At 34.4% G+C, this 25,796-nt stretch overlaps 4 protein-coding genes across 6 annotated transcripts; 1 reads left to right on the top strand and 3 right to left on the bottom strand.

The window, feature by feature from the left end:
• On the top strand, positions 2,851–5,973 carry LOC18603435 (inactive beta-amylase 9). The gene is made up of 3 exons (XM_007035414.2): positions 2,851–3,511; positions 4,236–4,718; positions 4,821–5,973. Exons 1-3 carry the CDS (start codon positions 3,266–3,268, stop codon positions 5,703–5,705), a joined length of 1,614 nt encoding a protein of 537 aa, XP_007035476.2. The 5' UTR covers positions 2,851–3,265; the 3' UTR covers positions 5,706–5,973.
• LOC18603434 (tubby-like F-box protein 3) lies at positions 6,447–10,195 on the bottom strand. Its single transcript, XM_018119542.1, has 6 exons — positions 9,621–10,195; positions 8,421–8,508; positions 8,095–8,224; positions 7,814–7,993; positions 7,133–7,625; positions 6,447–6,819 (listed from the first exon to the last, which is right to left on the bottom strand). Exons 1-5 carry the CDS (start codon positions 9,906–9,908, stop codon positions 7,154–7,156), a joined length of 1,158 nt encoding a protein of 385 aa, XP_017975031.1. The 5' UTR covers positions 9,909–10,195; the 3' UTR covers positions 6,447–6,819; positions 7,133–7,153.
• Positions 14,797–20,995, bottom strand: LOC18603433. Of its 3 annotated transcripts, XR_001927697.1 has the most exons (14): positions 20,602–20,995; positions 20,036–20,140; positions 19,294–19,380; positions 19,098–19,144; positions 18,533–18,590; positions 18,047–18,160; positions 17,603–17,728; positions 17,315–17,426; positions 16,660–16,748; positions 16,328–16,411; positions 16,005–16,219; positions 15,460–15,636; positions 15,170–15,371; positions 14,797–15,062 (listed from the first exon to the last, which is right to left on the bottom strand). XR_001927697.1 is itself a non-coding variant. In XM_007035409.2 (13 exons), the coding sequence occupies exons 2-13, from the start codon at positions 20,109–20,111 to the stop codon at positions 15,010–15,012; spliced, it is 1,263 nt and encodes a 420-aa protein (XP_007035471.1). In that variant the 5' UTR covers positions 20,112–20,140; positions 20,602–20,995; the 3' UTR covers positions 14,797–15,009. The 3 variants fall into 3 exon arrangements, 2 of the variants coding, with proteins under 2 accessions (XP_007035471.1, XP_017975771.1); XM_007035409.2 differs by lacking the exon at positions 15,460–15,636; XM_018120282.1 differs by lacking the exon at positions 15,460–15,636 and having other exon boundaries at positions 16,029–16,219.
• LOC18603432 (protein LTV1 homolog) lies at positions 21,783–24,295 on the bottom strand. Its single transcript, XM_007035408.2, has 4 exons — positions 23,649–24,295; positions 23,176–23,574; positions 22,340–22,945; positions 21,783–22,207 (listed from the first exon to the last, which is right to left on the bottom strand). Exons 1-4 carry the CDS (start codon positions 24,114–24,116, stop codon positions 22,076–22,078), a joined length of 1,605 nt encoding a protein of 534 aa, XP_007035470.2. The 5' UTR covers positions 24,117–24,295; the 3' UTR covers positions 21,783–22,075.

The raw sequence follows: 25,796 nt of genomic DNA, 5'->3' as shown, positions 1-25,796 counted from the left end.
TACACATGGAAGCATTTTCCAAGCAAAAAAGGTTAAAATTCCTTTTCCTTTTTTTTTCAGCTAAAAAGCTATAAATTAAAGGGCTAATTAGGCTATAGCACCATGAAACAACAGAATGAGGATTGTGGAATTCAAAGTGACAATTTCTCATTTTGGAGAAACAACAAAACATACCAAAGCGATGTAGCAAGAATTCTAGGATTGAGTTTACCTACCTTTCCAATTTTCACACATGGATCATGCTTTATTTGGTGCAAAAGTGAGCCACAATTTGTGCCAAGTGACATTTACTATTTTCTTTCTTTTTTTATCCAATAATTGTCACATCTCTTTCCTACCAAATGATTCATGGCACCCCAAAGTTTTTATTTTTATTATATAGTTCAGATTAATATGCATTGACCCATTTATTTACATGTACCCGTGTTTTTTTCTTCTTTCAATTAACATCTTGTGGATCATTTTTATTTTTTATTAATACATTATGAATAATTTATATTTTTATAAAAAATTTCAATTGTTAATTTTATCTAATAAAATTATAAAAATACCTTTAAACGTGAATGGATAAACTATATCCATTTTAGATTTAATTACCAAAAAAATGAAAATATATTAAAATTCTTTCGGATAAGGTTTAGTTTTTCTTCCTTTAAAAAAAAGAAAAAAAGAAATTAGGGTTTAGGCCAAGTTTTGAGCTATCAAAAACCAGTGAAGTACTTTAAATAGTAAACACATCATAGGTTTTAGCCATTGCCAAACAAAGTCTATCCTCTCTCTCTCTCTCTCTCTCTCTCTTATTTTGGTTCTTGAGACTTGAAAGGCACCAAGCAAGTGGCATGGATGGTCACGAAATTGCTTGAAACCAAACCCATCAAAACCTCCAAATATATTCATCAGCAAACAAAGTGGACCATTGATAGTTCAATTTTGGAGATAAATCAAAGACAAAAGGAAAACATGTGCTTGATTTGATTGAATCCTCATAATGCACCAACACCACTACGTACGAAAATACACCTGTAAAGGGAAAATCTCTCTACACATTCACATACATTCAACTTGAGATGTTTTTTGTTTCCAATTTGAAATGAGAGGACAATCGATAACCCAACAACCTCAGCTGTCCTACCACTGTCATCATCCGATTCTTATGTAAATTTTTTTTGTATAATTTTGTACTATAAATTCCTCTTAATATTTTAACATTTTAATTTCAATTAATTACGTATATTATCTGTGTTTCGATCTTTTTCTTATCATGACGTGTCTAAATTAAACATAATGATTGTAACTTAGAAGCGAAGGAAGAAAGTATGATTTCAAATCATTAACTTGGTAGTTCAAGTATAATTCTTTTTTATGAACGAAAATGTTGAATATGAATATTTATAATAAATTTAAATTTAATTTTTTAAATTAAGTAAATTATATGATTTTTTAGTTAAAAAAGGGGTTAATAACATGGTATTTAGTTATTTCTATTTACATGAATTATTTTTAGGATTGATTGAGTTAATTAGGTGATGGATGTAAATAATTTGCATATAAATTTAGAGTCTTGACTTGAAATGGGAAAACAAGAAAAATAAATTTCCAAATTTGTCCTTGTCTATCTCTGTTTTTGAATGATTAAAATAGCGGCTGTGGCTTGCAGCAGTGGGCAATCAAAGACCACAGAATCTGAGGGAGGTAGGTCCCATCTGGCATGGACCTGAGTCAGCAGCCTGCCCACCGCCTCCCTTGTTAGCTTCCACGTGTCATCCCAATCCAAATCTCTATCATTGAATTTTTGGCAATAAACCAAAAAAAAGAAGTGTGAGGTGTCCATCCAACTTTCCACGTCACCCAAGTTCCCTACACCATATCCACAAAATCACTTACTGTTGTTGAGTGTTGACCAATCCCCACCTTTCTCAAACTTTCTACCACCCCAAAAAATTAATACTAAAAAAAGTTTGTAATTTTTTTATTTATAAAATAAGATTATTGAATCTCTTTTTTTTTAAAATAAATGGTACGTACACTTACTATTGAATTAAATATTTTAATTTAAGATTTTTCGATTTTTGAACAATTTAATCTGAAGACAAGAATACAAGATTATTTTATTCTCTCTTTTCAAGTGACTATAATTAATAAATGCAATGGACCGTTGGAATAATGGCCACATGGTTTGCCAACTTCCTCAGCAGTTGGATTTATTTATTTTTAATATTTAAAAATTAATCCTATGAGTACTTTTGGATTTATTACTGTATAAAAGATGATATTATTATTAAATACAATGTATCCAACATTTAAAATATCCTTTGTATTATCCACTCTCCAACTGGTTAGAAAGCCAATGTTCCCTGACAAGATCAGACTCCCCTATTCCAGGAAATATCAATAAATTATTGAATTTATGGATAAGATTTTATCCACATCACCATGTTTTTCAATCTTTTTATGTAAAACCCAAAATTTCAAAAAAAATTCATGTTTTTAATTCTTTATCAAGTAAAGATTTTGAATTTATTTTTATTTGTGAAATATTATTGTAAAATCGAATCTTAATAAGTAAGAAAAGATAAGAAAAGAGGGTGTTTTAACCGATCAAATGGATTACGTGTAAGATTATTTGCCATAGTTAAAATGGATGAGGCTACGGCTACAGATTAAAAAGGATTGAATAATGATAAAATTAAGGTGGGAGAAAAGGGCGACAAAAGTATTATTATGCGGCTGAAAATTTGGCAATCTATAAGGCTTACACGTGGCAGATACCCACCATTTTTGTTCGTTTTACGCGAAAAGCGTTTATTTAAGGGACCCCAAGCCATGCATAAAGCAGCTCAAATTTCTTGACTTCTCTCTAAAAATTTCATTTCAGTCCAAAAAAAGAAAAAGAAAATTGCTAAAACTCTCTCATTTCGATTGAGACCAAAGTTATAAGGTCCCTCCTTTATTCTTCTTCATACAACCCATTTCATCCCATATTTTTAGGATTTTTATTGCAGCTTTAGATCTGAGAGCAAATAACTTTTTTTGGGGTTTTTTGTTAGAAGTTCTTTTGGTGTAAATTTTGATCTGGGTTTAATCTTTTTAGATAAAAGGCTTGATTTTGAGCTTTGGGTTCTCTTTTGTTGGTTTGGGTTTAATTGTTCAAAGCTCTAGAAATAAACTGTTTTTTTTCCTTTTTCTTTTTTGAAGATTTTGGGGTAGTTCTGTCTGAGTTTCTCTTTTTAGTGGGAAAAGAAAAGGTTGGAATTTTGGGTTAGAAATGGAGGTGTCGGTGATTGGGAGTTCTTCTCAGGCAAAGATCTGTAAAACCGAGTTAGCATACAGGGACTTAAGGTTTTGTTTTGGGAAAAATAATGATAAAAGTAAAATCTTGTCCCGGAAACCTAACAGTGTTTGTTTTGAGAGTCAAACTGCGAGGTTTAGGAAAGCTAGGCTCAGATTTACGTTGGAAGCTGTCCACTCCGAAGCCGTTCTTGAATCCAAGTCTTCTACAGGATCGAATTCTGTAAGTTTTAATTATTTAGTTTTTGGTTTTGTTCTTGAGTATTTGCTTTTCGTTATTTTTTTTATTTGTTGAAGAGGGATAATTCTATTGAGATGTTTGTTTTAAATTAATGATAGTAAAGGTGAAGTTGTTATCTGAGTTAGAAGGATGTTGGAGTTTATTTATTTTTATAGATTTTAGATAATCAAACGAAATCCCATATCCCAAATGCAAATTATGTGGATAAATCATATATGTTCTAATGGTGAAGTGTGAAGAAATTTAGTAACAGGTACTTGATTCTTTCACTACTTCCATATTAGCATATTAATAGCTCCTGTTCATTTGGTTTTAAGCTTGTTTTAGTGACAGAGTTATGGCATTTGGATTTATATTCTCATTAGTGCATTTGATTCTTGAATGAGTACAATTGAGAGGCACTCATTCATTATAGAATGCGATGCTAGCAAAATGTCATTCTCTTTAAGGTATCGAAAGGTTAGATACAAGTTGTTTCACTGCAAATACTGGCTGATAAAGTTGAAATCTTCTTTCCCTCTCGTATCAATTGAAAGGATAAACAATTGCATGTTTCCTATGATGCAAAGACCTAAAACCAGTAGCATTAATGGTTACAGTTTGATCTTGCTCCAACTCTCTTGCTTTAAAAAATATCATCAGCCGGATTTGGTTGTTGAGTCAAACTTCTGTTTATGCTGATCATAGCAAATTTTGGTTTTTGCAGCTTGATAAAGTAAGATTATTTGTTGGCCTGCCTCTAGATACAGTTTCTGACTGCAATACAGTAAACCACGCCCGAGCAATTGCTGCAGGACTAAAAGCTTTGAAGCTTTTGGGCGTGGAAGGTGTTGAATTGCCTGTCTGGTGGGGAGTGGTTGAGAATGAAGCAATGGGAAAGTATGACTGGTCAGGCTATCTTGCTGTTGCAGAGATGGTCCAGAAAGCAGATCTCAAGCTTCATGTATCACTCTGCTTTCACGCATCCAGACAACCTAAAATCCCACTTCCCAAGTGGGTAATGCAGATTGGGGAATCCCAATCTAGTATCTTCTTTAGAGATCGGTCTGGACAGCATTATCGAGAAAGTCTATCACTGGCTGTTGATGATCTTGCTGTTCTTAATGGAAAGAGTCCAATTCAAGTTTACCACGACTTCTGTGCTAGCTTTAAGTCTGCATTCTCACCTTTCATTGGTTCTACAATCATGGTAAGAAGTTTTGCCTATAGAATAACTCGATTAAATAAGCCAATATCTTAGACCCTATCTTGGTGTGCTGATGCTAATGGCTTCTGTATTGTGGTTTCTCAGGGAATCTCAATGGGTCTAGGACCTGATGGTGAGCTTCGATATCCCTCTCACCACAAGCCTGCCAAAAGTGACAAAATTACTGGAATTGGGGAGTTCCAATGTTATGACTTAAACATGCTTAACCTTCTTAAGCAACATGCTGAAGCAAATGGAAACCCATTATGGGGACTAGGTGGTCCTCATGATGCCCCCACTTATCATCAGTCACCCAACTCAAATAACTTCTTTAGGGATCACGGTGGATCATGGGAAAGTCCTTATGGTGACTTCTTCCTTTCCTGGTACTCAAACGAGCTCATATCTCATGGCAATCGTCTCCTCTCTCTTGCCTCTTCAATTTTTGGTGATACTGCAGTGAATGTCTATGGAAAAGTCCCACTGATGTACTCGTGGTACAAAACCCGGGCACACCCTTGTGAACTGACAGCTGGCTTCTATAACACTGCCTCAAGAGATGGCTATGAAGCAGTTGCACAGATGTTTGCACGGAATTCATGCAAAATCATCTTGCCTGGGATGGATCTGTCAGATGCACACCAGCCACACGAATCTCTCTCAAGCCCTGAATTATTACTTGCACAAATCAGAACAGCTTGCGGAAAGCACAAGATTCAGGTTTCAGGCCAGAACTTGGCTTCTGGAGCTCCTGGTAGTTTCCAGCAGATCAGGAAAAATATGTTGGGTGAGAATGTTTTAGACTTGTTCACTTATCAGAGGATGGGAGCTCATTTCTTCTCGCCCGAACATTTTCCTTCATTCACCGAGTTTGTCAGGAGCCTAAGTCAACCTGAATTGCATTCAGACGATTTGCTAGCTGAAGAGGAAGAAGCCACTGAATCTGTGCATACAAGTTCAGACGCAAACATCCAAATGCAAGCAGCTTAGTGAGAGTTAAGAGGACATATTTATGTGTACATAGTATTCTTATAAGAACCAAATTATTGGACGGGGAAAAGATTGTACTGTGAGTATATTACATACATAGCTAAGCAAATATTTTCTGTTCTGCAAGAAGAGCTCAGAATATATTGGCAATTATCTTTTAAGCTTGTATTTTTTAGAGAGAGCAGCAGCACCGTATTTCCGAATGTATGGGCCAATTCTCTTTAATTCTCCCTTTTAAAAGAAGAAATCCAACCTTGGGTTTAGTTTAGTATAATGTTTATATTTATCAAGCAACCATGGGTTTTGACCCCCCAACATTCAGGTTCTCTTATGGGGGTTTTGGTCACGCTTTCCCTGGCTGCGTCCTCCCCTCCTCGGAAAGATTAGAAACAGGGTTTCAAGCCTGTGAAAGTTGCATGACTCTTCTCAACAAACATGTGATTGTACTCATAAAAGTTAAGTAGCAACGATTCAAAGCTTAAACAAGTCATAATCTAACAATAATGTAACCGCCTCTGTTTCCTACTACTGTTAACGACATCCGTTTCTAAGAGTTTGCTTTACTCCTTTTCCCAACTACTTGCTGGAGTATCTAACATTGGGTTCAACATATAAGTTGAGAGTGGTTGTCGATGAATACTTGTAATAGAATCTCTTACCTTATCCGATCTGATTTTGTAATTGGATAAATTGCATTATCCAATCCGATTAAGATTAGAGTATTTTATAATCGGATTAAGATAAAGTTCAGAAAGTATAACTTGGGTTGTATTCCTTAATGAATGTGCTTTTTTTCCCAAAACATATGCAAATTAGTTCAACTACATCGGCGGACTAGAAACAGAGCAAAGGAAGATCCTTGTAAAAATAATTATTATGTACAAAACTGAAGAAAATAAATATAACTTGCCAACCTAGGAAGTTCCACTGTACTAACTCCCTGTAACTTCTAATTCTTTCGCATAATTTGAGCAAATCCAAAATCCGAGTTGACATGTTAATGGTCCTTGAGATGATTAGAAGCTTTCTTTCCACTTCAACCCCAGCAAAACACCAGCATTTGTATCTCCTTCACCTTCAATCTTATTGCAACAATCTTCCTACATCCCTGCTCCTGGGAAAAATAGGAAAACATATTAGTATTATTCATAGATTTCAATAACTATGGTGTGCATGGTAATTTGTATGTATTACTACTTAGTAGTTAGCCTGACACATCAGAGCTCGTAATCATCAGTTGGATGAGCAATCAATTGTCATGGTTACTGTTAAACATTACAGGTCCAAATAATGCCCACCAATCACCCTCTTGAAATCATTGCAGATATTTAAGCTGGTTGATTCGGGAATTAAAAACATGGGTAGAGAAGAAGAAAAGTTAAGCTGGCAATGGGGCTAGTTACTTTTTCAGATAATTAAATACAAACCTGTTGACAATCATGCATCATTCATTCACAAGCAATCTTAGTGTCAAAGCTGCTGAGGCAGATAGCAAATGCTTGGAATGCTGAGATTGGATACCGATAATCCATGGTAAATAAATCCTTCCCCACTTTTCCAAACTGGAGGATAATCTTCTCGTGCTCTGGCCCAGCTGGTCCATTTTCTGGAGAAGCCACCAGTTGAAAGTTTTTCACTGAAGCAACTGTCACTCGTCCATGGAAATTCAAGCACCAACACTGGAGTTGCTCATGCCACCTTGGAGCCTTATTTCTCAACACCAGTGCACCATCCTTTTGGCCAGATAAAGGTCCTGATAGAAAATTCTCCATGCCAGCTGATTTTGAATGAAAGATTGGGATCGATGGAAATAGATCCACCTTGCTGAAAGAAAACTCAGCCTGGGTGGGGGCTACTCCTCCTGGTCCTATCGAAGTGGCAGGGATGGAATCCATAATACACTGCATTTTCCTTGGACCCCTGGAAGTCATAAAACATATTTGCATCAACTACTGGAATGTGGAAGATCACAGAGAAATTAATGCCTGAGCTAAATCAATAATGAAAGACCACCATGGCTTTGGGGAATTAGCACTCTATGATCCCCCACATGACAGAGAGAACCAGAAATTATAAAATCCTTGAGCAAAATATGGGGAAACTCTCACCTTGAACCTAACATATTCAATTCATATGAAATGTGAGCGATGGGGTAGTTTCCGAAAGGGACTCTTGGTGAAACTTGTTTCAAATTTACTAGCCTAGAGGAGCGACTTTTGGTCATCTTTGCACCAGCATGAGGAGGCTGTCCATCAAAGACAGTGAACTTTGTCCCTAAAAAATTTGATCTTGCCAAAAGGAAAGAAAGATATAAGATTTGAGCCCACAAGATAAGACAAAAAACAGAACTAATTCCATATCATCTCATTAGTTATAGCTCACTGCTCACCTCAATTTCCCAACATAAGTACTGCTCCCCTTTGACATATCTTCAGCCCGTATAGAGATGATATAATCTGTGCAAGTAGGACGCCTAGACTTACGGGCAGCAAGAAGGAACTTTCCATCATCGGTTAGTGCTGTCACAGAAATATAAACAAAAATTACTAAGTGTTCAAGCTCATGAAGGAAAAACTATATGAAGATATTGTCAATGAAATCGCTGTCCAATCATAATGCAACAAGCATGATTAGTTGTTTTGAAATACATCGACAGCTTTGATTGAACAGGCAGAGGAACCACAAAAACAAATAAAAGACAGAAAATGTGCTCACCATTAGTTAAACCAAGGTAAAGGTGATATGTTTGGGTAGATCGATTCCGCTTTATAAAGCACTGGAGGAGACAATCCTTTGGACCAGGCTGCAGACAATCCAACACAAGTTTGCGTGTGAATTGCTCACCATGAAAATTTCAAAATCAAAATGATTCCATTAAAAGACTAATTAGGTTCACACAAGATCTTTAACCCAATAAATACAGTACATACATAATGGAAAGCAAAACGACAGTTAAAGAAAGAGGCTTTGTTGGGGCTTTGGGAATTAGGGTGGTAGCACTTGGGGGCAGAGAAAGAACAGTACTCCAGAAAGATAGGTAGCTAGCTAGTGATTACTGTTAGCCCACACTGGTTGAAGCTGAAAGTGGTCCCAAATCCTGAACCAGTCTTAGTGGAAGTTTATCGAATAAGTTTACTGCATAAAGGGCAAAATGATTAGGGCGTCATGATGGTCCCCTAGCACTTATTGATTGTAAAATTACCCAGTCTAGTTGTCAATATCCAATAGACAAAATGGCACAAAACTAGAAATATCTTTGAAGAAGCAAATTTCCCCAAATTATCATTGCATCTCTAAAAGCAGACTGATAGGATAAGATTCTCCAAGAAGTTGCCTAATTTGTGCAGTTCGAAGGTACATTTATCGAGAAAGGAAGGCATCGATTCAAATTTATCTCTTTTATCTTCAATCCAAACAAGGAAATTAGACTACAAATCAGATCACCAGGCATAAAAATTGGGAAACAAATCTCAGCACAAGACTCCCAGGAAAGTAAAAGGAAATTTGTTCTAGCACTTTTAGAACCCGCAGAATGCAGAAGACATTAGCATAATTGGATTTATCATCACTTTGAAATGCTTAAAAAAACATTCCTTTGGCAAACCAGAACAGTAGAAAATCTTTCCAAGCCTTAAATGAAGATTTTAAACAAAGAAAAATACACACAGAAAACTAAAACATTAGCAGCCATAATCAAATGACCCTGTTTCCAAACAAAGGATTGGATACAACCACAGTAATTCAACTTCAAGCTACAATCTTCATTCAATCACAGCTCTGAAAAACTTTAAACAATGAACGTAAAAAAATTAAAGAACAATTTTTATTCACAAGTAAGCAAGTGATTGGAAACCGTGATTTTCAGACAAAAACAGAGGGAGACAGAAAACAGTAAGAAAGTTAAAGATTGAAAACCTGTTTAACTGAGATGGGAAAAGTTAATTTTCCTGATAGTTCAGGAACCTTAACGATCTCTTTAACGATAACCCGCCAACTCCTGCAAACACCAGCACAAGCTACCACGTTCTTTCTTTGAGGCCAAATATTTTCAGAGTCTTCAATCCTTAACAGAACTTCCCTTAACAGTTCCTGAGGCAGGTTGGCCCAGCAGCAACCACCGCCAACCGCCTCTTGGTCTGAACCATCCAGTTGGTCTTGAACCACCCGGCGTGACCTTAGCCTAGCAATGCACTTTATTGTCATGAATAACGTCAAAAAAGTGCAACAAAGCTTAAGATAGTTGGTGACAATGTCTAGCCCCTTATATTTCGCATGCAATCTTGAAAAAAGGGGTTGTAAGAAACTTAGGAGATTGTTGGGTTTTTGTTGTTTTCTAGAGGATTTGCTTAAAGAGGTGGCTTTGGGATTTGGATTGAAAATTGGGTTCAGAAGTTTTCTAGCGTTTGTTTAGACTTTCAACAGAGGGAGGGAGAACTAATATGAAAGAGGCGGTTCTTATGAGGAGGAAATTGTCTGGCTTCCCCTTTTGTAAAGAAATTGTTTTGTTTTTTTTTGGAAATATTCAAAACCTACCTTTTTTAATTTTTTTTCTAAACTTATACAATTATTTTTTGAGTTTAAATTATTTTAAAATCATTGCAAAAATGAAATTTCAACATTTATTAATAACAAACTTACCTCGTAATATTTTAAAATTATATAATTAAAAATACATATTCAGACATATCAATAATATTATTTTAAAAAACCATCTAAACTCTCACGTTTTAATATAATTTTAAAACAATTTAAACCAGAAAGAACCAATCATAAATTTCCAATTATTTTTATTTTTAGGTATTAAGGTAGTTTGCTTTACCAAAAATTGTATTTTTACTTATTTTTCCTATCAATTTTAACAAATAAGTAATAGTAATAAATACAAGTAGTTGGTAAATGAAAAAAAAAAAGTGAGGATAGAAAAATATATATTCCTCAATGTTTCCTACCTAATTTTGCTTTTGGGCAAAGGATACAATGTCACCCAAAAATAAAATAATTCAAAAAGCAATCGTAATTGACAATTTTTATGACTATTATTAATTTATTATTTTTTATTTTATTAAGACCAAGACCAAAAAGGGCTGCCATGTCAAGCAGGCGGAGTTGGTTGTATTGGTAAAGAAAAAGATCAATTTGTCTTTTCCTTCCATTTTTTTAATGAAATATCTTATATTATAATAATTTATTTATTTATATTTTTATACATTTTAAAGATAATTTTATTAGTTAGTATATTAAATTTGCAATTTTCTTTTTTATGTATTAAAAAATGTATTTTTTTTATACATTCAATGTTCACATTGATTCACACAATTTTTTGGTAGAAGCTGTCCGCTTCTTTTTATTTTTAATTAATAATTTTGGTGTTATATTATTCAGAATGATGTAATGTAAACCTCGTGAATTAGAGTCATTAATTGAAAAAGTATTAAGATGGGATTAAGACTAATACGAGATTAACTATGTATTTGTTTTAATTAAGTATACCACATTCCATTGTGCTATCATCAATCTCATCGGTTTAAATTATTTTTTTTTATAGATTCTATTCGTATTAAATTTTTGACTTTATGGTAAAAGTTAGAGATTGTAAAGAAAATAATTCATAAACCCACACCTAATATATATGGGGTTTTTTTAAGGAATTTCTTAAGAGTATTTTTTAAAGGAGTTGAATTATTATTTATGTTGATATTTTTATAGTAAAATATAATAATTGATAATTAATAAGATGCATTCTTAAAGGAGAAGATTTATTTAATATGATAATTTTAGAAATGCCTTTAAAAACATTTATTAATAAAATTCATTTAGGGTAAACTCCCCCCACATGTTTTCTTATTTTAACTTTTTTTTTCACATGACACTCTTTGATTTTTTTTTTTTTTAAATTTAGCATCTTGTAGATTATTTTTATTTCCACGAGAGATTAGATTGTTAATTTTACCCATGAAAATGATCAAATTACCTTTAATTTAAAATTAACTTATCTATTTACACTTAAAGGTTTTTTTTTTTGTAATTTTATTAAGCAAAATTAACAACCTAATGAAAAAGACAAAAAATTACAAAATTATCTTAAAAAAATATAATTTTTTAATTGTTCTTTGTCGTACTCAATAAAGAAGGATTAAATGAGATAACTTTGGTATAAACCCCGACTTAGGATTCTTTTTCTACATAGCTTTCATGTAATTAAGGCTTTTCCACTCAAAATGTGGAAAGATGAATGCTAATTGCCCAATTAAGAGTTCCCATTGAAGGGTTTGGTAATCGGTAGGACTATAAGTCTCCATCTCTTGTATAATACTCATCGAAAATGGTCAATTAAATCACTTGCCTTATCTCAAATGCTAAGGGAAGTTGGTGATATGTGACCTTTGGTCCCATCTCAATAATATCTCCCCTCTTATTTATCTTAATCCCCCCCTTATCTTCTCTCAACCATGGGTCCTCCTCCTCACCCTTTCCATCTTCTGATTCTCAGAATTTCAGTCTATGGGCGGAAGCCACTATGGGTGCCTAACGTTTTCTCATTTTTTATAACATATTAATCTCAATTTTATATTACAATATCTGAATATTTGAATTAATTATAAATACGTATTGATGTATATATCTTGTTCCTTTATGGAATAAAAAAAATTTATAAATATGAAGGGAATCATATTTGTGGGATGGATATTCTAAATTTACATTCTCCTACAAAGTATATAGATAAACTCTACTACACTAAACAAAGAATTTCAAAGGGGCAGAAGGAATTCGTTTGTCTTTTTTAATAGATTTGACAATTTATATTTTTGTATTGTAAACGTATCAGATACGATTAGATACGAAACACTTTAAGGTCAAACACGAACACGATACGTTTAATATTCGTATCTTAAATTTAAAACACGTATATGTATACATTTAATAAACGTGTAACACGACACGACACGATTAATAACACGTTTATTAAACTTGTCAATATACGACACGACACGATTAATAACACGTTTAACACGATTAACATATTTAACACGATTAACATGTTTAATACGATTAAATAAAAATATTTATAATTAAATATGATTTAATTATTTAAATTTAAAATCTATAATTATAAAAATAATTATAATAAAACAAAAATAATAGCATCATCAAATATAATAAAATTTAATATAAATAACATATGTAAAATTCATTATCATATAATATAATAAAATATATCATTAACATCTAACCTTCAAATACTAATAATATAAAAAATCATTCATAATTTTTAATGGTAATAATTACATTATTACCTTTATAAAATTTAAAAAAATTATTAAAATAATTATTTAATATTATTTATATAAAGTTAAAATAATCTTTAACTATTAATTTTTAATAAGTTAATAAACGTGTCACGTATACATGTTTAAATACGATAACACGATTAAGTAAATGTATTTAAACGTGTTTGTCGTGTCAGACATGTTAAGAAATGAAAATTTTCATTTCTTAACGTGTCAGATACGATTAGATATGAAACACGTTAAGACTAAATCTAAAACCTGTTTAACTGGTATCTTCTTGTATTGTGTCTAAAATTATTAAGTCTACTTTCTAACAGTATTATACATGTAAAGTTGTTCTTTTTCTTGTCAAATCAAGGCCCGGCAGGATAAGGCAGGAAGATATATCGATAATACTGAGAAAAATCCAGGGGTGAACATGTCGATATGAAGATATGGAATCTTTACTAAATTAAACTGTAATTTTCTTAAACGTGGGGGAGAGCATAAGGACTTCAAGGTCACATTTCGGGTGTTGATTCGAAGGAAAATTGGTGGGAAGTATTCTTTTATAGGAACATTCTATACAATCCAACTACCGTTCGTGGTGGTTCGCTTTGAAAAGCAACATGGACAGGGAAACCTCTTTTTCTTTCTTTTTTTTCTTTTCTATTTGGCCTTGTGATAAATGAGCTAAGCCTTTTCATTCCTTGGTTCCGTGGAATATGGTTTGGTTCAGAAGTCATTAGTCGTTTTCCGTCACAACTCAACAAACACTGCTGAGAGCCTTCAATGTAATGATGATGAGGTTTAAAGTGCATACAGCAAGGATTTGATCATGGGTTTGGGAGAGTCTGGATTTATTCAAGAAATTGAGGCTTTCAGAGAAGACGATCGTTCTTGGAACCCCCCTTTCGTCAACGCAGGTAACAGTCAAATGCATGTGAATGCCACATACTTCAAAAGAAATATGGACTGTGTTCTTTTTTCAAATGCAAATCTTGTCACTTTGACTTATTAATTCTTATAATTTTATTTCACAAAAAATATTTCACAGATTAAAAATTATACGATCATTTAAATATCTAATTATATTTTAATACATAATCGATGTAAAATTCCCCGTCCTTTTTTAACACCGGCTCTTCTTTAAGGCCGTGACACGGAGCACCATCCATATCCACCGCGCATGAAACAACACGACAAAGCTTGAAAAGGCTGCTCCTTAGAAGCTGCCAAGCCACCTTCCTTCCTATCTTCTTTTTGCCCCCACATCTTTCCAGTTTGGTCCAAACAGTACGATTAAAATAGCGTTTTCCAAGTCTCAGCATCTCATTGCAAAGGAGAAAAAGCTAAGCCAACCAAAACACACCATCCCCTTTGCTCACCGAAGACAAAATGTGGGAAAGCCCGATCATGTCGTGGAAGACCCACCCTCAATTTTCACTGTAATTTGATCGAAGAATCCCCAGTTGCAGCTAATGTCATTATGAAATGACAGAAATCAATTATCTCCCAAAGAGACAAATTCTTTCTAACAAGCCACATCATCAACAAAGCAGAGTTTTTTGGTTCTTTTTGTTAGCGTAGTGGAAATTTCCTTGCCACAAATGCAAGTTAGGGACATTTAACAATACCCCAGGCATAACGACAAGGGGCTGTCCAAGTCTGTTGCCATCAAACCATTGTCAATCACCACTTCATTAGCATCAGTGGCATTTGTTGTTGGTGGCAACTTTTCCAGGACCCTCTCTGGAAAATTCTGCATGATTTTCTCATTGAAATGGAGCACCTTGTCACAATCCTACCAACCTTTCATTAGCTATACAATAAGGATAATTTACTATTTACTTTATTTCCTTCAAAACTATAAACAAAGGGCTAGCTGGCTGGCTGTCAAAAGTGTAATCCAGAAGGCTAGAATGAACAAATTGAAGTGATATATGCTTTCTAGGATTTCAAAAATGGATCCTAACTCTCATTTCTCATGTATCGCTAAATACACCTTTGCCTAGCAAAATTCCAACCAGGACTTCCTATACAACAGGAACACTCCCATTTGGAGGCTGCATGGGCCCCAGCAGTTTGCCTACCGAAAAAGAAAAACCAAACTACTGTAAGCTTAGAGTGGGCAGATGATTCAACAAGAAACAAGTTAAAAATTTGAACAATAATACAACTAGGTAAGTAGGCTACCTGAGTTGCCTGCAAAAGAATAAGGCTTCGAAATATATTTGCTTCTTGCCAATCCAACAGCTGCCGCCTGAGGCCTTGGAATATTATCAATTGGATGCTGATTTGAAAAGTCATTGGATGGTAGGCACCCTACTGATTTACTCAAGCATACTTCTGAACTTTGAGCAAGAATTTGATCAGGTTTCTGCAGAGAAGACTCTTGCTTTATTTCAAGGAACAAGATATTAATCAAGTTATTCAGTCCTCAAAAAATAATTCAGGAGAAATGCAGGGCAGTAAAGGAGATATACAAGCTTCTAAATCCTTGCGGCCTTAGTTCCTCTAGATGCATGAAACATATGAATCACAAAGGAGATGTCACAAGGCACTTCATCAATCTTCAAAAGCAGTGCTGGTTTTCTTTGTGTTTGACTCTAATAGATTCAAGCAACGAGCATCAATCTGTTGTTTGCTTGGTAAACATTTTTCTGTTAGAATGAAAGCATTTCACTGATTATTGAAGCCAAGGATGGGATCTTAAAGATTGGAGTGAATGAATGACTAGGTATCTTGTCAAAGTTGTATCAATGACCCTTTTTTGTTCTTTTTTGCCCGACTAAAATTAAAATGATGATTTGAGAAGAAAACTCAGGATAAATCAGGGAAATTTTTTTTTCTTTACATGCAGAATTGGATGATTTAAAAGGTAACCATTGCATGAAGAACAAAGAATCAACATTCAAAAAGAAATATTTATTTCATTCATTTATGCCCTAAAGCAAGTCACATTCAACCCACTCAAAACCAACTCAGATGGAAGAGGAATGCCTCAAATAGCATAGTTAGCAGGGCAAACCTTCATGATAAGCAGATTATCCACCTGATCAAGAGGACAGACGCCCTGAGATGAAGCCTGCAACAGCATCATGCTTTGTTGTGATGCTTGTGGACTAACCATGTCACTGCAAAGTTCTTTGGTTGATGTGACAAAGTACTGATGACTAAGCGCTAAGCGAAGACGACTGTTTCTTTGAGAGTAATAGATTTTGGTACTAAGAGGAACTGGAATATCTGATTTAATTGCAGAGCCAGAAGAAAAAAACAAGGTCAAGAATGAAAAAAGAAGGTCCAATGCAACATTCAGAAGCTATTTTAGACAAGTAAAAGCAGTAATGTTACCTTTTGTCAGCAGACAGTTTTTATGGGCTTGCCTACCATTAGGTGTTTCACATCCTGAAACTCTTCCTCTTTGAGAATCTCTAGCTGCAAACATGCATGATAAACATTGATGCATGAGTAACAAAGATCAACATTTTGTTATAGGTTAGTCTTTTGTGAGGCATTTATCTGTACTCCAGAATCTTGATTCATAGCCAGACCTAAATTCTCATTAAAAAAATTCAGAATTCTTAAAAAAAACCAAAGCCTTCTGCATTAGCTAACATAAGAGAATGTCCTGCTGAGGAAATTCAGGAAATAGAATGAAAACAACAAACTAAATCTGGCCTTACAGGCATGTAGGTCATGAGTATTTTGAGTTTTTGTCACACCAGAAGCTGTTTTTGGACCATCTGGCAGGAGAAGGCGGTCACCAGCTACCCTAAAAAAATGGAAAAAAAAGAAAACTGCATTATCCACTGATTAATAAGAACTGTAAGAATGCCAAAAATTGAATAATGAGAGATTTCCTGATAAATTCCCTCAGAAGCTTATAATCTCTTTTTGATTGGTTATAAGGGGCCTGGCACAGCAACGCCTCAAACCATATCACAGATAGAGCATTTTATAAAAACTATCATCCCCAGGCTTGGAGAACTGGATAGCTAAAGAAATGTATCAACCTAATATTCGTATGCGCAGCCACTTAAAATCTTTCTCCAACATTTACATTCAAACACTCCATGTTTAAGCTACACGGCCAAAAGAATACACAAACTTCTCATCCTAAAAGAAGGAAAAAAAACAGACAAGAGAACAACATTTCTGGAAAGAGTAAACTGGTCTAAAATCAACAGTAATTAAGAGAGGAAATTATGAGTACACTAAGGTACAATGTGTTTAAGAAATGACACGTCTATCATGCTAAACTATAAGTAGATAATCAAAATTAAGATCAATGTAATATTATGAAAATGCAAAAAACAAAAAGCAACAAAAGAAACATACAGTTTAACGCGTTTTGTTGAGGGTGCCACTACAGAGGTCGAGTGGTCAGTATTATCAGAACTAACTCCTGAGCCATCCATCACATATGCTGTATCTACACAAGCAGAATTTCCTAAAAGATAAAGGGTATAATACATCAAGCTCAAGTAATGAAGCACTTGCAGCAATTAGAGAACTGGCACATAATAAGTAAACATTGACTGCATGACACATTACCTCATAATATCATAGTGTTAAAAGAAAAAAAAAATCAAAAAACAAAAGGAATCAACAACATTAGCCACCTACTTTTTGCATCCATGGTTAAGGAAGAAGGCATCCCAATTTGTCCATTTATGTGGGATTCTGATGCTGTAGTATCATCAGCATCAATAATTTCAGATCTTTCCTGCTCCCCAACTGGTATAGGTTGGTCTAATAGAGGTTAAGAACTATGAATATATGAAACAACAACGAAATATAATTTCCCTGTAATCAAACCAAAAATATAAGACACTACTTTAATATAAAGCACAAGACAATAAAAAATGAATTTTCATTAAAGAAAAAACATCACAAACTCTTTTCAGCACTTCTGATACTTCTTTTTAAGAAAGCAATACTAACGTTAAAAATAAAGACCAAAATACAACAAATTAAACAATAGGGGTTTTAAACTGAACAACAAAACCAACAAAATTCTGAAACACATTTAAAAAACAAAAGAAAAATAGAGGTGAAAAGAAAGGATACTAGCATAAGCAGCTAGTGACTTCTTCCTTTCCTTCCTTGGAGGTTTTCTATGCCCAGTACTACCATCAAGCTCCAAAATAGTTTCTTCGGTGGTTTTTAATAACCTACAGAGTTCTGGAAAATCAGAAGGAAAAAAAGAAACAATTTCAGTGAAGCACCACCAAAACACCACTTAAAATTCAGAGCTAGTGGTGCCAACTAGAGAGCAACACCAAATGTAGACAATAACATCATAAATCCCTTATTTATACAGCTTGTAGAAACATAATTGAGACCAATAATTATTGATTGACAACAGAAATTACATTAAACATGGATAAATGGATATCAAAATTACAGACACTAACAATAAACTAGTCTTAAATTCAATTCCAAGAGCAGGATTCATGTATGTGCAAAATTGTTTTAAGTGCTTAATTGTGTTCGATTTAAATCATAAATGACTAAATCAGGAAAGATTGGTTACAAAGAAAAATGCCTCCAAACCTTCATGAGCAGCATATTGACTTGCCTTGATCGGCTTCTTACAAGCATTACAACATACCTACATAATTAAATAAAAAAATCAGGTAACAGTAAGAAACTTTTATGTGCACATCAACAACTGATAAATAAAACAAGCTGACAATATAAAGTACAAATTTCTACCTTGATGAGACATGACCCTTAAAAGTAAAAACAAATAAAACACATTTCGGGATGCTGCAAAGACAGTTTGGTACACAACAAAAGTGAAAGGCAAACAATATGTGGAGTATTCTCATATGACAAGATTACAACTCTTACTCGCATTTCATTAACCATACATTCGCGAAACCCCATGTAGGAAATATTTATGAAATTTCTTATTGATTTAAGATTATACATGAGAAATCTGAACCAAATGGAAGGAACCTTGAATTTGCAAAGGCATAGCAATGGCTGAGAGAGAGAGAGAGAGAGAGAGAGAAAGCATAAACAGACATAACTCTTGCTGTGAAGAGTTTTGTAACATGATATCAAAGAGAACTGAAATGCTAAAACAGAAAATTGATAGCTCAGATAAACTTACCAAATGCAAAGGATCAGCCATAGGCTTCAAACCAAATACATGCATATCTGTGAGAGAAAAATCAACAAGCCATTATAAAAGATCAACAGAACATTTATTTTGATCACTGCCATAAGACCATATAATTTCGTGTAAGAGAAGCATTATTAAACCTTATACCCAACAAAATGAAAATGAGTCTGCACATAAGCATCACCTTCTTCATCAATTAAATTGGCCTCATCTGCTCCACGTAATTCTCTGTAAATGTATTGAGCAGCTAATTTTTTATTGCTAACTTCCTCTGCCAAATGTTGGGACAATGTCAATATCATGTTGTTTGCAAATTAAACCAACATCTCAAATTCATTTGAAAATGTATAACCTCAATTAATCTACATCATCCTAGTGAAAGATATAAACAGTCAAGTTTAAGCATGTGGTTACTGAATTTCCTATCAGGCTTATTTTCTTTTACTATATTATTTTAAAAGTGAATCAGGAGTTTTACATATACAAGTACATGCTTGAATAAAGACCGAGAGAGAGAAAGAGAGACAAAATAGAACATCAAATACATGGATCAAAGGTGTAATATATCCATTGAGCAACAAAAGTTGTGGGTTTCCTTGTTGTAGTGGACCGGAGTATTAATACATACCACTAACTTCCCTGTAATAATCACCTAGAACTTCTCAGAAAGAAAGGAGAGAATAATTGCATGGCACAAATACAAGTATGTTATCTGCTTTTAAAATATTCATATAGCATGACAATACATAAAAGAAAAAGGGATAAAACTAAGAAATGAACGTTGCAAAATTGAGAAATTTCTTTTATTATTTTTCTTGTATCACTCCATTCTATATGTTGTATTTCACTACCTACTAATTACTCACAAAGATAAAGCATATCATTTCAACTTGACCATGCAATGTAACCAAGAAGTCGCAATATACCTGCCGACGAGATGCTTCCTGCTTCAAGAAGTCTAGCCATAACGGCCATTCTACCACTTCCAAGTGAGCATACCATTGAGAGAAGGTTAGCCCCGAATCTATACACTGCAATAAGCAATGCCAGCTAAAATCACCACAATATTATTATGGCAATAATAAAGCACATAACATCATACAGCAGCCCAAATTTTATTTAAAAATAAGTAAATAATTCCACGTGTATAAAATTATTTTTTAATAAATGCTGGCAATTCGAGGAGTTATAGTTTGATAACGATCATATTTGTAAAGTTTTACGTTATTATCTTTCTTTTTCTTATTAATTTCTTTTAGAGAATGAAAATCAAACGTCAATAAATGTGATTAAAAAATTAAACACAAAAAAGGGGAAAAATCATATACATTGCACATATACAACAAATTTTCGCGGTCATACAATTCAAAAAAAAAAAAAGCAGATTTTATTTTTCGATCAAAAATCAAAAACCCTATAATCGCAATCACACTGCCAAAAAAGAATCACAAAGACAATAGAATAAAGAAAATGATGAAACAAATAAACTCACCTCGATCTGTACAAAAAAGAATCCCGAAAAAGCCCTAAAAAAAGACGGAGAAATTTAAGAACTCGAATCTGTTCTCGAAACAATGCGCCGATCCCGATGCAATGTGAGTGAAACTAAAGGTCAGTGACGGTAAAGAAAGAGCTGCAATGGCGGAAATGGAAACCCTAAGAGGAGAGAGAGTGAAAGAGAGTTCGATTATTGGGTATTTTTTTTAATTTTTCTTTTTATCTACAAGAGACGGAAAAAAAAGAAAGAAAATAAATAAATATGCTTCTTTCCCTTTTTTGGTGCTTTTTTTTTTGCTTCTTCTTCTTCTCTCTCCTCTGAGAGGAGAGAAGAGAAGAGGTGGCAATTTGGCAGAGCAAAATTAGGGAAGGAGACAAAAATTAATGGAAAGACGGTTTGTTTTGGGATTTTGGTGTTGTGTTAATATATGCGTCGACGATTGTATTGAATAAATGTGGTCCGCGGCGCATCGGATAACTGGCTATTTCAGCCACTTTAATTTGAATTTGGAAATATTAAAATAATATTGATTTTTGGCCGGGCTTAAGTTGTCCTATTTGAATATTGGGCTTCGAAATGTACGGACGATTTGTTTGTTTGGGCCATGGAGAGAGCTGATTGATCCATTGAGCCCGAAGAAAAGGGTTGTTAGAAACCTATATAAGCTAATACGTAACAGCAGTATTCTGAATTTAACATTTTAAATTATTGGTGACCCAGTAAGCTCTTTTATTGGCAGACAATGAGGGATAAGAAATAAAGGAATTCTCTTGACAAACTGTCATATATGTTACTACTAGATCTCTGGTAAGGATTGCAATGGGTATTAAATTTTCAGGTACTCAAATTAATTGATCCGCTTACACTGGATTCAAATACCTATATTCGTATTTGAGATGAGTTCCCGAATAAGGTCCAGGTATTATCCCTAGGAATGTTTTGTCCAAGTAGTAACGATTCCTGAGTAAGGTATGAATATTATTCCTTGGATACCCTATCCGAATATGTGTTTGTCCAAGTAGTATCAAGTACCTGAACCCGTACCCTTTACCTGTTTATATATAATTTATACATTATATGCATGCAGCTTGCTGCTATTGAAGCTAGACAACTGTAACATTACAACCAAAAGATTTCAAGATTTCAAAGTATTCATATGATCAAATCAATGGACATGCAAGAAAAATTACCAGTTGAAACTACTACTTACGCAACAAATAATTACCAGTTTGATCCATGCAGAAATTCATCAACACATTTAAAGACCAGAACAGTCTCATTTCCATTTACCACTCCAAAATTACTGGCAAACAACATAATGGAAAATCTGCACATGGCCCATACTAAATGCCTAACAGTGGCACCAGAATCCAAATGTTCATATGAGGATTTCCAGGCAAACTCTTAAGCACATTGTTCTCACTCTTGAAATTGTATGATCATCCATATTTTTAATTAATCACTATACCTACATTAATCGAATGGATGATGGACCAGCTACAGCAGCAACTTTCTGTGCTTGCTGGGCTTCACTCTGGTACAGCTCCTTCATTGCCTTCTTCATTCGCCGAGCTTCACGCCGTTCCTCTTTAACAGCAACCTGAAAGCATAATTCATCAAGTCAGAAGGAGTACAAAACATGATGTGAATACTTAAATCTCATTTCCAAAGCAAACAACACTTCTTCAAGCAAGTTGGCTTAAACAAGTTCAAGCACATATGCAAATAATACCTTCCGTTCCTTCTTTTCCTCCTTAGTCTCCTGACCATGTTGCTTTCTCTTAAGCTGTTCAGCTTTTAAGCTACCTGCAGTGCTCTTGACCTTTTCTGTAGTAACCTTTTTACTATTAGGTAAAAAATCCACAGGGAGCTTCTCTTTTCCTCTAAGAGATATCACTTGAGTTTTGGCACTTAAGGCCCCAGAAACAGTTTCAGCCAACTTCTTTTTCCTAGCTACCTCAGGAGCTCCGATTTTTCCAGGGTGGTTATCAAGGTTTGAATACGTAGAAATGATGCTCTCGCAATCAAATTGCTCTGACTCATCACTGCTTTCCTCCACAACCACCACATTTTCATCTTCACTTTCATTCTCATACTTTTCAGCATATTCAGAACATCGACGCATGATATCAGCAGCAGAGTCCAGTACCTCTTTGCTTTTTGGTCTCTCACTACCATGCAATAAATCAGCAGGAGGTTTATACTTGTCATCAAGCTCCAAATCATCCATATCATTTTCATTAAGGACATTTTTTAGCTTGTCTGCTAGAAATTCTTCTTCTTCAGCTATGTAACCCTCATGTTCATCATCATCAGTGCCATATTCTTGAAGTTCAAGCTGTGATAACCAGATAATCATGAGATACAACAGAATACCAATGTTAAAAGAAAGGCAGCACGCAAAAGGTAAAATCTTCAGACATTATTCTAATTAAACAAGCTACACTAAACAAATTAGACAAATTGGACAATTCTATTTTCTTTTAGATGAAACGGAGTTCTTAAAATCAAAAGTAAGTCTTCTACTAATAAAGAAAATCAAAAAGGATTATTCTAAACAAGACTCACAATATCAAATTGCTCATCCAAAAGACGCCGGACCCGTGGCTTCTCTTCCACTAGGTGATTCCTTGCTCCATCTGCAATCTCTTGATTGCCAGAATCCGGATCAGCTCTCTTGACAGCTTCATGAATAACCTCAGATTCCTCAACTAAATCCAACTTCTTATCACTCTCATCACCTTCTCCATCTTCAGCCATGTTTGCTCTAACAACAAAATCCTCCTCCAAATCCTCAACATCCGAACCAAACCGCGACAAATCACTATCATCAAGCAGTGCAGCCACTTCAGGATCAACCACTCTCTGCATCCTGGCACTCAGTGTCTTTGACGCAACACTGTAAATCGACTTATCATTATAATCCTCTTTGGATTTCGATATTTGTACTCTCGAAGCATCATAGGCCTAAGCAAAACACACAAAAACAATTAATCAGCAATTTACTCCAAATTCTTTAACATTTGACAAATTGAACTAACCTTTACATCACGGGGAAGCTGGTCGGGCTTGAACTTGGGGTTATGATAAAAAGCAGAGCCGCCACCAGTATTTCTAATCTCTCGCATATGAATCAAATAATTGTAACCATCATCTGGAAACCCTAGCTCCAAAATCTCCCTTCTCACGTTCTCCGGCAATGCTGCCTTCTCATTTGCGGCGGTGGAATACGAGTTTCCCAACACTCTATCATACTCGTCGCCGCCGCCACCGTCGTTGTCATCGGGTGCGTCAGCAAATATGGAGTCATCTTCGTCGTCGTGTTGAGTGTTGTTATAGCCATGGTTATCTTCGTCGAAGACGGTGTTGAAGGAGACAGGGTTGTTGTCGACTCGGACGAAGACTCGATCACTGCCGGGTGCGTCGCTGTAATTGGGATCGGAGGAGTCCCGGGCAAATAATTGGAACGTCGCAGATTTTTTCTTGTCGATGAATTTCTTTTTTCCCATTTTTTGTATGGATTTTCAGATACTGCAAATGAAGCAAATAATTTAGATGTGGTTTTCTCTATTTTAGTGCACAAATATCATAAACCCTAACTCCGTAGCAGGTTTATCGTATACCCTAAACGGCTCATTGGTTCGGCACGTGGGGGACCGAGAGAAAAAGAAAGGAGAGTGTCGGAGCCGGGACTTGAACCCAGGTCTCTTGGTATTTGAAAAATAAGGGGAGTTCTATCCTTTGACATTTCTAATTGGGCATATTTATTTCTTTATTTATTATAAATAAATGAATAAAAGAAAGATAAGATAGTGTATATATATAAGTACAAATCATGTTTTTATTCAATTTTTTTTCTTTTTACTTTTAACTAAATGTTTTTATTCAACCATGTATTGTTTTTGGTTTTATATAGTTATAACAAATCCCAAATCACGTTTTGACATATCATTTGAAATTGTCTAGTTTGCACACTCTAATTGTAATTAATTTGTCAAAATTGTTACAATAATGAGTAAATTTTAACCTTAATTATATTTGTATCCTTATGTAATATGAAAAGTAGTAAAATTTTTACCTTCATTGGATGTCCTGTTTAGTGTTTTTACAATAATTTTAAATTACGTATTCAATAAATTTCTTATATTAATTTTATTTTTATTATTAAGTTATTTGATTATGTTGTTAAAATTTAAAATTATTTTATTATAATATAATATTAAACGCGTATTATAAAGTACACATTGATAGCACATCATAATTCACTATTATTTTCAATGAACCACACGTCGCAATGCATTTTTCTCTTTTTTCTTATGGAGTACATGAAGAGATTAATCTATTGCCTACATTAATTTAAGCGAAATAATTTCTACTATTGAATTTAAAGAGGTAATTGGCTGGAATTTCTTAAGGGGAAATATTGGCTAAAAAAGAAGAGGGAATTAAAAAACAAAATGCATTGGTAAAAAAGAGATTACAAGTGTAAAATCTTTTATCATATCTTGAGAGAGTATCGGCACAAAATTTTGCTTGAATTCTGGTAAAAACTTAAAAACAAAAGCAGCTTCATTTTGCAAAGAGCAGAGAGAACAAAATTTTTCACCTTGGCATCCATTAAGAAGATAAGCGTTTCCTTCATAACCGGAATCACAATAACATCGACTTGAGTTACCGTAAGGAAAGGAACAATAAATTTCCTGTTCCACTTCTCTCCGGTAATTCAAAAGCCTGATCGGGAATTGCCCAATAAAGTAAAGCTGGAACATAGTCCATATTCTGCAAAGCAGAGGACTGATCTTCTAGAATAGCAGACAAAGCTTAACCATTGTTCTTCTACCAGGAAGGCTAACTTGCACCCTTCTGACTCTGATTCTTTGCTCTCAAATGTAGCATTAAATACATGGAGACGCGACGGTATCACAATCTCACAGCATGTATCACCATTGCAAGTGACATTAGAACCAAAAAGTCTGCTGCCAATACAAGCTGATTCACAGCCAACAATCGTAGGCTCAGTCCCTGTCATGAAGGCTCTGTTGCTGCAACCTGCAGCTATGAATTTCTTCACGCTCGCTGAGAAGTAGAAAGGACTGTCCGTGATGTTTATCCCCCTGCTAGTTTCCCTACCAGAACAGTTCTTTGATATTATTTTACTCTAGACACGAACGTATTCATCGCGTTTTAAA

Source organism: Theobroma cacao, chromosome 4, assembly GCF_000208745.1.
Source record: "Theobroma cacao cultivar B97-61/B2 chromosome 4, Criollo_cocoa_genome_V2, whole genome shotgun sequence".
NCBI classification, from domain to species: domain Eukaryota; kingdom Viridiplantae; phylum Streptophyta; class Magnoliopsida; order Malvales; family Malvaceae; genus Theobroma; species Theobroma cacao.
This window is presented reverse-complemented; position numbering and strand designations above follow the sequence as displayed.